Source organism: Pan troglodytes, chromosome 12 (assembly GCF_028858775.2).
Source record: "Pan troglodytes isolate AG18354 chromosome 12, NHGRI_mPanTro3-v2.0_pri, whole genome shotgun sequence".
Lineage (NCBI taxonomy): Eukaryota > Metazoa > Chordata > Mammalia > Primates > Hominidae > Pan > Pan troglodytes.
In genome coordinates, this window is record NC_072410.2 from 52,428,367 (window position 1) to 52,440,269 (window position 11,903).

Below are 11,903 nucleotides of genomic sequence, written 5' to 3' on the forward strand. Positions count from 1 at the left end.
CTCACCCACATCCTGAACATGAGCAAATAGGAAAGAGCCCTAGTCCCTCTTGTGCCACCGTTTGTCTCTGGCAGAGAGGAACTGCGGGGCCTGCGTTCACAGGATGGCATGCAGGAGAGGTGGGAAAGGAATCAAGATGACAGAACTGACTACCCAGGATCCTGAAAGAGCTGTGACTTGTTTCCAGTGAGTCAGCCCAGGCTTGAGCCAGATAATCCTGAAACCTCATTTCCCACCCTCAAAGCACCAGGGTAATAGCACAGACAGGTATCTGAGCTTCCTAACATGAGATTAAACTCTGCTTCCACCATGACTCCCATGGGATTTCCACAGCCAACTAACTGGAAGTCAGGAATCATTTTTCTTTTTTTTTTTTTTTTCTGGTTTTGTTGTTGTTGTTGTTGTTGTTGTTGTTTCTGTTTTTGTTTTTGTTTTTGTTTTTTTTTTTTGAGGCAGAGTCTCGCTCTGTCACCCATGCTGGAGTGCAGTGGCACCATCTCAGCTCACTGCAACCTCCACCTCCTGATTTCAAGTGATTCTCCCACCTCAGCCTCTGAGTAGCTGTGATTGCAGGTGTGTGCCACTATGCCCAGCTAATGTTTTTATATTTTTAGTAGAGATGGGGGTTTCACCACGTTGGCCAGGCTGGTCTCAAGCTCCCGGCCCCAAGTGATCTGCCCGCCTCGGCCTCCCAATGTTCTGGAATTACAGATGTGAGCCACCGCCCCAGCCAAGAATCATTTTTCATAAATACTAAAAGTACCATTCAATTTGTGTATACAAACTAACAAGGCTGCATTACTCAAGGACTTTTAAACTCATTTTAGCATGATTAACTTGGCTCCTACAAGTAGGAGCTGTTGGAGAGGTTCTGTCTGGCATTTTAGGAATAAGAGGGAGAAGTGAGTAGTTTCAGATTGTGCTATAAAGAAGAAAGAAAGAACTTTCTGTGGAATATGGGACATAAGTATAAACATTAAGTCAGTCACAGTAGAGATTTCCTACTTTTTCTAGTCTGGAGTTAGCCCATCAGGATTGGAATTCTAGCTCCACCAGTTTATAAATGTGCAATCTCTGGCAAGTGGTTTCATCTCCCTAGGCCTCAGTTTTCTGCCCTGAGTGAGAGAAAAGAGGAGAGTAAAGTACTCACCTCATAGGGTGCTTTGTCATGGAAATTAAATGAGATCATCCCGTGGAAGGCACTTAAAACACTGTCTGGCACATTATTTAATAGTTGGTGTCACCCTGATTCCAGCTGCTGCTGGGAGCCACCTGTAGTTGAGCTTGAAGTGAACAGGCTGTCTCAAGACCCTGAACTGTGATTTATGGGGAGATACTCACACTTGTACTCACTAGAGAGGGCCTGGCGCTGGAAGAACACAGCTTGTTTGGTTGCTTGCTTGCTTGCTTGCTTTTTTTTTTTTTTTTTTTTTTGAGACAGAGTCTCACTTTGTTGCCCAAGCTGGAGTGCAGTGACGTGATCTCAGCTCACTGCAACCTCTACCTCCCAGATTCAAGCGATTCTCCTGTCTCAACCTCCCAAAGTAGCCAAGACTACAAGTGCCTGCCACCATGCCCGGCTAATTTTTGTGCTTTTAGTAGAGATGGGGTTTCACCATGTTGGCCAGGCTGGTCTCAAACTCCTCACCTCAGGTGATCCACCTGCCTCAGCTCCCCAAAGTGCTGGGATTACAGGCGTGAGCCACCGTGCCCAGTCAAAACACAGCTTTCTTCAAAGAAGCTTGGGTTGAGTCAAACTCCCCACTGCCCTCAAACTAGAGTTCTCCTGCCATCTAGCGCCCAATGGCAGAAAATCGTTAAATTCTAATGACAGCCCCATTCCTTTGTTCCACCCCCACCCCCACCTTGCACCCCCATGCCTGACATGGCTTTCTCTTCAGCCCCATATGCCAAGCAAACACCCACTCATTTCAATTCAATTCAAAGCCTCAATTCAAGCCTATCTCCTCTAAGAAAACTTTCCTGAGGAACCCAGATGGCTCACTCCCTCCTTGCCAGCCTGGACCACCTCCTCCAGCACACCTCTTCCAACACTGCCCCTTCCCCTCCTCCACGGAGTGTGCGTTTCCCTTCTCCACTGACACTCCCCTCTGGACCCGCACCCCTAGCTAATGTATTCGATAAATGAATGCACACGACAGTACTGTTATGGGTGGGACAGTGAGGCATTCCAAAAAAAAAAACTGCTCCAGGAATTCAGAAACAGTTTCATGTTGCTGGCATATAAGTGCTTCATTGATGACTGCTTCATTGATGATCTGTAGCCCCTGCTTTGTCTCTGAAGTTCATTTTTTATTAGAAATAAATGCATAAACGTACATCTACCCTGTGATCCAACAATCCCATTTCTAGATATTTACCCAAAAGAAAAGAAAATCTGTGTCTACAAAAGACTTGGTCCAGGACTGGGTGGTGGTGCATACCCGTAATCCCTTTGATAGGCAGAGGCAGGAGGATAGCTTGAGGCCTGGAGTTTGAGACCAGCCTGGACAACATAGCAAGATCCCATCTCCAAAAGAAAACAAAATGGTCAAGGATGTTCATAGTCACCACTTTATTCATAATAGCTACTAACTGGAAAAGACCCAAACACCCATCAGCAGGGGAATGGATCAACAAATGTGGGCCGGGCCCGATGCCTCATGTCTGCAATCTCAGCACTTTGGGAGGCCGAGGTGTGTGGATCCCTTGAGGTCAGGAGTTGGAGACCAGCTTGGCTAACATGGTGAAACCCCGTGTCTACAAAAAAAAAAAATTAGCCAGACGTGGTGGCACATGCCTGTAATCCCAGCTACTCGGGAGGCTGAGGCATGAGAATCACTTGAACCAGGGAGGTGGAGGCTGCATGAGCCAAGACCACATCACTGCACTCCAGCCTGGGTGACAGAGTGAGACCCTGTCTCAAAAAACAACAATGACAGATGTGGTATGTCCATTCAATAGAATACTACTCAGCAGCAAAAAAGAACCAACAACACAGCTCAATCTCGAAAGCATTAGGCTAAGTATTTTTCAGCAATATGCTAAAAAAGCCAGACAGAAAAGGAGTACTTATTGGATAATAACATACATATGACATTCTAGAAAGAGAAAATGTAATCTACAGTGACAGAAGCAGACCAGTTAGGGCAGGGGTGGGGAGATGGGGTAGAAAGGACAGAGACTGGGACAAGACAGAGTTTGGGTTTTTATTGTTGTTTAGAGACAGAGTCTCACTCTGTCGTCCAGGCTGGAGTGCAATGGCGTGATTTCGGCTCACTGCAACCTCTCCCTCCCGGGTTCAAGCAATTCTCCTGCCTCAGCCTCCCAAATAGCTGGGACTACAGGCATGTGCCACCACACCCGGCTAATTTTTGTATTTTTAGTAGGGACGGGGTTTCGCCAGGTTGGCCAGGCTGGTCTCAAATTCCTGAGCTCAGGTGATCCACCTGCCCACGGCCTCCCAAAGTGCTGGGATTACAGGCGTAAGCCACTGCGCCCGGCGGACAGGGTTTGTTAAAACTCATCAAGCAGCACGCCTAAGATCTGGGCATTTATCTGTATGTAAATTACATTAAATAATTTTAAAGAATGTAAAGGGAGGGACAAGGGAGGGGAGGAGGAAAGGCAGGCAGCAGCCTCAGGGCAGGTGTCCCAGTGACCGGTTCCCAAGCGGGAGGAGGGCGGTGGGCTCGCGGACACCAGCATGCAGTGGCTCCGTTCGGCCGCCAGGGGGGGCGTGGGCCCTGGAAGGGCGGGCGGCGAAGGGCGGTGAAGGGCGGTGAGGGGGCGGGCCCGTACGCCGATTCCACATGGGCGCCGGCGCGGAGCGCCGCGGGGCAGCGCGGGGTCGCCATGGCTGAGCTGCAGCAGCTCCGGGTGCAGGAGGCGGTGGAGTCCATGGTGAAGAGTCTGGAAAGAGAGAACATCCGGAAGATGCAGGTAGCGGGGCTGGGGCCGAACCAGGACCCCCTTCTCAGCGGGTGGGTTCCGGGCCCTTCCCTCAGCCACCACGCGACGCCTTGCACTGCAGCCGCGTCCCCGCAGACCGGGTGTGGGCGGCCCTGGGGTCGCCGGGGCGGCCTCGGACAGGACTTCGGAAGCTTTGGCGGATCGGATGAAATCCGTGTGCCCTTGCCATGCGCGAGGCTGTTTTCCGCCCCTTCCAGCCCGGGGCAGGAGCGACCTCGGCGGCAGGTGGGAAGCCCCTGGTGGCAGGCGCTCGCCCCACCACCTTCCCCTCTTACGCGGCCCCTTCCTCAGGTGAGCGGCCCGAGGCCCAGCAGAGGCGCTGCCAACGTGAAAGACCAGAAAGGCGAGGGCTTCCGGCCTCCCCGTTGGCCAGGTCATGCCTGCTTCTCTTGTGCCCAACCTCGCTTCACACAGCGCGGGTTTCTACACTGTTCTTCTCTGAGCCCCGCAATGCCTCTGTGTGTTTCGGTCCTGCTTCTCTCACGGAGTCTGTGTTTCCCAGATAGTGCCCCTTGAGTCATTGATTAGTGGGTCGGCTGCCCTCTGGTGGAATTTGTATTGCTAGGTTGCTGACCTCTGAACCCCGTGGAAGAGGCTCCTGGTTTTCAGAATTTGGCTTCGTCAGACTACCCTACTCTCACCCACTCGGGGGAACCTCTGTTCACCCAACCATCGGTGCAACAGGTGCCGATGAGCTAGCAGCAAGGACACCATGAAACACTACACTAGACATTGAGGATAATTTTCCCCAGTGGTGGTTTTAAGGTCCTGGTGTCTATTCTCAGGGAAGGTGAAAGCAGAAGGTGGAGAGAGAGGTGCAAATATCCACGTGGCCTTCTAACTCCTGTAGTGCTCCATAGTCATCTCTGTCCCCAGAGACTTTCCTACCTAACCTCTCTGCCCTTTCTCCCCAGGGTCTCATGTTCCGGTGCAGCGCCAGCTGTTGTGAGGACAGCCAGGCCTCCATGAAGCAGGTGCACCAGTGCATCGAGCGCTGCCATGTGCCTCTGGCTCAAGCCCAGGCTTTGGTCACCAGTGAGTTGGAGAAGTTCCAGGTGAGAAATATCCTAGACAGAGCACTGTAGTCCTTGATACAGACTTTTGCAGGAGATGACAAGCATTTGTTCAAAACTCTTGGCTTTAGTGTCTTGGTTCTGTTAACAGTTGTGATACTGATGGCCAACCAGTTTTCACAGGGTTTGAAATTTTGGAAAAAGTCTTGGCGGTTGAGTGCCTTAAGTTGAACATCATTTCCTATAGAAATGATGTAGGCCGAGCGCGGAGGCTCATGCCTGTAATCCCAGCACTTTGGGAGGCTGAGGCAGGTGGATCATGAGAGCAGGAGATCAAGACCATCCTGGCCAACATGGTGAAACCCCGTCTCTACTAAAATACAAAAAATTAGCCGGGCGTGGTGGCACGCACCTGTAGTCCCAGATACTAGGGAGGCTGAGGCAGGGGAATCTCTTGAACCTAGGAGGTGGAGTTGCAGTGAGCCAAGATCGCGCCACTGCACTTCAGCCTGGCAACAGAGCGAGACTCTGTCTCAAAAAAAAAGAAATGATGTAATGGGGAGTTACCAGGGGAGTTCATGACCAAGAGCCCTTATGCAGTTTGTTGGGGAGGAGGCGTTTGTTTGTTCCTTTTGACATAACCACCAAATACAGAATGTATACTGTGTAGTATAAAGTTTCCTGGCTGGACACGTAGCTCACGCCTGTAATCCCAACATTTTGGGAGGCCGAGGTGGGTGGATGACGAGGTCAGGAGTTTGAGACCGTCCTGGCCAACATGGTGAAACCCCATCTCTACTAAAAACACAGAAATTATCTGGGCATGGTGGCAGGTGCCTGTAATCCCAGCTACTCGGGAGGCTGAGGCAGGAGAATCGCTTGAAACCGGAAGGCGCAGGTTGCAGTGAGCCAAGATCGCATGCCATTGCACTCCAGCCTGGACAACAAGAGCGAAACTCCGTCTCAAAAAAAAATAAATAATGTTCGGGCACGGTGGCTCACACCTGTAATCCCAGCACTTTGGGAGGCTGAGGCAGGCAGATCACGAGGTCAGGAGATCCAGACCATCCTGGCTAACACAGTGAAACCCTGTCTCTACTAAAAATACAAAAAATTGGCCGGGTGTGGTGGTGGGCGCCTGTAGTCCCAGCTACTTGGGAAGCTGAGGCAGGAGAATGGTGTAAATCCGGGAGGCAGAGCTTGCAGTGAGCCAAGATCGCGTCACTGCACTCCAGCCTGGGTGACAGAGCGAGACTCCGTCTCAAAAAATAAATAAAATAAAAATAAAAAAATAAAGTTTCCTAAAACATATATTATTTTTAAAACAGCAGAATCTCTAGAAAGGTAGGATAGCCTTGAAAAGGTACAGATTAGAGGAACACCCTTCCACCATTTTATGGACTTATACACCCACCCAGGACTGCCCCTACTTGCTATACCCAGAGGGCAGCCCCTCTGTCACTAAGGAGCAGTCATTTATGTCAATCATTATTACTGTTGACTCACTGATTCCTGGCTCACAAGCCCCTCTGAGGTTACCAAAAGAGCTCCCTGTTTCCCTCTCTGGAGCAAAGAGTATCCACAACTTCATTTTACTCCCATCTTCTAAGTATATTTTTCTGGAACCTGGGGGAAGCAAGCCTACTTCCAAGCCAGTCTTTCATAGCCTGAGGTTCCATCCACATGGAAAACTTATACACAATGTGACACATCTTTACATTCTTCCATTCAAAACGCTTCAAAGTTACTGCCATTATGAAGGAATAACTTCTTCAAGATCATGGAACCCCAAAGGGTTTCTTTGTGTTCTTTTTGACAGCTAATTTTATAGATGGGGTCTTTGAAAATGTGATTCTTGGATTGCTCTATAACTCCCCTTGCATTATCTTTTTAGTCCTCTCCAAGTGGACTTTCACTCTTCACTGGGCCAGAACCACTCCTGCCACTCACCTCCATGGGGCCAAATCCGGGGGTCATTTCTCAGTCTTCATCTTACTCTGTCTGCATCATTGACACAGTGGATCCCTCTCCTTCTTAAAGCATTTTATTCAGTTGGTCACCAGGACATCTCACTCTCCTGGTTTTCTGCCTCCTTCCTTGGCCTCCTTTGCTCTCTCTTCCCCACTCCAGCCTCTGAGCATCAGAGTGCCTGGGGCTGTCCTTGTTTCTTTTCTCCTTTCTGCCTACTTCTCTAGTCTCCTCTAGCCTCATAGCTGTAAATATAATCTCTATGCTGACAGCTCCTGCATTTATATCTGTAGGCCAGAGCTCACTGATAAACTCCACATATCCACCTAATTCCTCCACATCTCCATTTACTTTGTTTGTCTCTTTCCTCTCACTGGAATGTAAGTTCTGTAAGGGTAAGAACTTTGTTTTACTCATTGCTATATTCCCTAACATTAAAAGAGTGCCTGGCACATAGTAGATGCTCAATAAATATTTGTTGAATTGAATGTTTTCCTGTAGAAAGAACAGACTTTAAAGAATCAGTGGCTCACACCTATAATCCCAGCACTTTGGGAGGCTGAGGCGGGTGGATCACCTGAGGTTGGGAGTTTGGGACCAGCCTGACCAACATGGAGAAACCCCGTCTCTACTAAAAATACAAAAAAAGTTAGCCGGGCATGGTGGCGCATGCCTATAATCCTAGCTACTCAGGAGGCTGAGGCAGGAGAATCACTTGAACCCGGGAGGCGGAGGTTGTGGTGAGCCGAGATTGTGCCATTGCACTCCAGCTTAGGCAACAAGAGCAAAACTCCATCTCAAAAAAAAAAAAAGAATCAAGATGTTTGTACATCTTACAATAACCTCTAGGGACCTCTCATTTCCTGGAAGAATGTTCTGCCCAATTTATTCTGTCATTCACCTGCTTTCTAGTAATAGTTTGAGCCCTCCTGGTGCCATCTTCTGTTTGAGTCAAGACAGTCTTGGAAAGCCAAACACAGTGGCTCACACCTATAATCCCAACACTTTGGGAAGCCAAGGAGGGAGGATCACTTGAGCCCAGGAGTTCAAGACCAGCCTGGGCAACATAGGGAGATCCCATCTCTACAAAAATAATTTTTAAGAAAGTATTAGCCAAGAGTGGTGGCGTGTGCCTGTGGTCCTAGCTACTTGAGAGCGGAGGTGGAAAGATAGCGTGAGCCTGGGACGTTGAGGCTGCAGTAAGCCATAATCGTGCCACTGCAGCGCAGCGCTCCAGCCTGGGCAACAGAGTCAGACTCTGCTCAAAAAAAAAAAAAAAAAAAAAACTTGGCCAATCACACTACCATGTCCCTTTAATTGACCAAGATAATACATATTAAACCTGTAGCACAGGGCCTAACAAATAATGAGCACGCAGTAAATGGAGGCCTTACTCTCAGCTTTTTCTACGTTCTTCCTTCTTGCCACAGGACCGCCTGGCCCGGTGCACCATGCATTGCAACGACAAAGCCAAAGATTCAATAGATGCTGGGAGTAAGGAGCTTCAGGTGAAGCAGCAGCTGGACAGTTGTGTGACCAAGTGTGTGGATGACCACATGCACCTCATCCCAACTATGACCAAGAAGATGAAGGAGGCTCTCTTATCAATTGGAAAATAAAAGTCTTTGCCAGTGGCCATCAGGGCTGAGGGCAAGAATATATTTTTTATAAGGAATTGGGAATTTTAGTCTTTTAAGCAAAGTTTACGAATGAAGAAATGAAGGATGGCCACAAGTGTAAGGCACATGTCACTTGCCTCTGGACACTGGTTATTTTATGTTTCAGTCCCTAAAAAATGAAATGGAAAAAAGTGGTGCTAAATCGAGTCAGAGATATTACAGGAGAGTTTTAGAGCTTATTATTTCCTGTGGCCAGTGCTTGTCCTGGCAGTAAGGCTCTCCCCTGTAACAAGCCAGAGCCCTCTAAGGTACCAGACTCTTCTTACTACACAGGTACTAACAGGCTGGCAGGTTAGAGTTGGTGGAGTCTGAGGAGAGATATTTTCTCTTTGTTGCCAACATCCTGTTTACCAAAAGTATCACCACACCATCTTCCATAAGCTGTGAAACAAAATCAATGAGGTCACTAACTTAGAAGGGAAAGAAAGTTTTCTGGGTCTTTGTTTTCTTGATTTGGGGTAATTTATACAAGGGCGTACAAGTTGATTTTAAGATGTGGAACTGGGAGGTAGACTAGTTTGGATAAGAACTCTGAAATGTTCCTTGTGGATCCCCATTTCTGGTCATCAAGATGTGGATGTACATTTCTTAAAATTATTACATGCTGCATCTTTCAGCCTGGAGACCGTGCAGAAACATGAGAGGTGACGACACACTAATTATGGGAAGCAGAATTACTGGCTGATGGCCCCTGAGGCTGTGTGTAGCAAAATGACAGGACAATCTTGCAGTAACACTTTCCCCTTGAAGAGAAGGGGGTTTTGATTGTGATATATACTAGTATCTAGGAATGAACAGTAAAAGAGGAGCAGTTGGCTACTTGATTACAACAGAGTAATGAAGTACTGGATTTGGAAAAACCTGGTTTTATTAGAACAGATGGAATGAAAGCCTACACCTAGCATTGCCTACTTAGCCCCCTGAATTAACAGAGCCCAATTGAGACAAACCCCTGGCAACAGGAAATTCAAGGGAGAAAAAGTAAGCAACTTGGGCTAGGATGAGCTGACTCCCTTAGAGCAAAGGAGAGGCAGCCCCCATTACCAAATACCATTTTTGCCTGGGGCTTGTGCAGCTGGCAGTGTTCCTGCCCCAGCATGGCACCTTATTGTTTTGATAGCAACTTCGTTGAATTTTCACCAACTTATTACTTGAAATTATAATATAGCCTGTCCGTTTGCTGTTTCCAGGCTGTGATATATTTTCCTAGTGGTTTGGTTTTAAAAATAAATAAGGTTTAATTTTCTCCCCACTATTGAGTCTCCTTTCCTTATATCTGGGTGGTGAATATGTAACTTTCTCAGGATGCTTCTCCTTTTAACAGGTTAAATGAGTTTAAAATGTCCAGAAGAGTGGAAATTAGTTGTTATAGTTCAGATGCAGAACTGGTTCATTGTAAATGGGAAAAACTTTGAGAGGAGACTAGGACATTGTGACTTGAAGTTCATTAATGTAGAAAAGAAACTGTCTATAAGGTTAAAAAGAGAAATTCATTATCTATGTCAGGTCTCTAGCTTCAACTAAACACTAATAGCAAGTGGTAGTAAAGGTACAAAGCTATGACCCTGCTAGAAAAAATTCAGTGTCTAGGATTTTGAGTACTAAGAGTGCAAAATATGTGATGAGTTTAAGTCTTTACTATCATTGATATTTATATAGAGCCATTCCAGAATATCAGGAATTAACTCAATTTTTGAGAACTATCCCCTATTTTAAAACAAGGTATTCTATTTTGGTTTAGTCTTCTATAATTTTGGGGTAACAACTGGGAACAAGTCCGAGACCACTTTTTACACATCTTGACATGAAAAAAGAACACCTTATATTAGAAAATGTTTGTGTGCTGCACCACGTTTTATATACAGGGGCAATAGCACATCAGTGAGTTCTGGAGGTAGTGTTTGAAAAATTTCAGAATTGCCAGGCATGCTGGCTCACCCCTGTAATCTCAGCACTTTGGGAGCCGGAGGCAGGCAGATCTCTTGAGGCCAGGAATTTGAGAACAGCCTGGGCAACAAAGCGAGACCTCGTCTCTACAAAAAAAAATTAGCTGGGTGCAGTGGCGTGCGCCTGTAGTCTCAACAACTCAGGAGGCTGAGGTGGAAGGATTGCTTGAGGCCAGGAGTTCGAGGTTGCAGTGAGCCATGATCACACCATGCTCCCCAGCCTAGGTGACAGAGCAAGAACTCATCTCAAAAAAAAATTTTTTTTGCAAGACCCCTCAGTCAGAAATAGATTCAAATTCTTGGAGACAGACCCAGTCACCTTACTCTACAATGGTTCAGAGGCTGCTAATTTACATGTTACGGGAACCCCACTTGGTCTGACAGTATGCTGTAGGGTTACCTGCCAAAAAAATATAGAGGCCCAGCCGGGAGCGGGGGCTCACGCCTTTAATCCCAGCACTTTGGGAGGCCGAGGCCAGCGGATCACGAGGTCAGGAGATCAAGACCATCCTGGCTAACACAGTGAAATACGGTGTCTACTAAAAATACAAAAAATTAGCCCGGCGTGGTGGCGGGCACTTGTAGTCCCAGCTACTCGGGAGGCTGAGGCAGGAGAATGGCGTGAACCCGGGAGGCAGAGCTTGCAGTGAGCCGAGATCGTGCCACTGCACTCCAGTCTGGGCGACAGAGCAAGACTCCGTCTCAAAAAAATATACATATAGAGAGAGAGGCCCATTCCTCCAGGGATCATTATCATTTGATATATTGGTATATATGAAGAAAATAAGCGATACGATCCACAGACATGCGGGATTGGCCGGGTTTGCCCAGGAGCTAGAGACGGGACCGTTATCTCAATATCTCAATTTTATTTTTTAAATAGAGAAGGGGTCTCGCTATGTTGCCCAGGCTGGTCTCGAACTCCTGGGCTCAAGAGATCCAAAGTTCTGGGATTTACGGCGCCCGGCTTTGTTATTTTTATTTATTTATATATTGATTTATTTGTTTGTTTGTTTGTTTATTTTGGCTGTTCCATAAACAAGAGCAGGGATACCCGGCTGGGCGCGGTAGCTCACGCCTGTAATCCTACCACTTTGGGAGGCCGAGGCGGGCGGATAACGAGGTCAGGAGATCGAGACCATCCTGGCTAACATGGTGAAACCCCGTCTCTACTAAAAGATACATAAAATTACCCGGGCGTGGTGGCGGGCGCCTGTAGTCCCAGCCATTCGGGTGGCTGAGGCAGGAGAATGGCGTGAGCCCGGGAGGCCGAGCTTGCAGTGAGCCGAGATCGCGCCACTGCACTCCAGCCTGGGCTACAGAGC

At 47.8% G+C, this 11,903-nt stretch overlaps 1 protein-coding gene across 1 annotated transcript; it reads left to right on the top strand.

Annotated features, from left to right (window-relative positions):
* The first annotated feature begins 3,755 nt into the window (after nucleotides 1-3,755).
* FAM136A (family with sequence similarity 136 member A) lies at nucleotides 3,756-9,884 on the top strand. The gene is made up of 3 exons (XM_515532.9): nucleotides 3,756-3,942; nucleotides 4,887-5,027; nucleotides 8,384-9,884. Exons 1-3 carry the CDS (start codon nucleotides 3,856-3,858, stop codon nucleotides 8,570-8,572), a joined length of 417 nt encoding a protein of 138 aa, XP_515532.1. The 5' UTR covers nucleotides 3,756-3,855; the 3' UTR covers nucleotides 8,573-9,884.
* The last annotated feature ends 2,019 nt before the right edge of the window (nucleotides 9,885-11,903 follow it).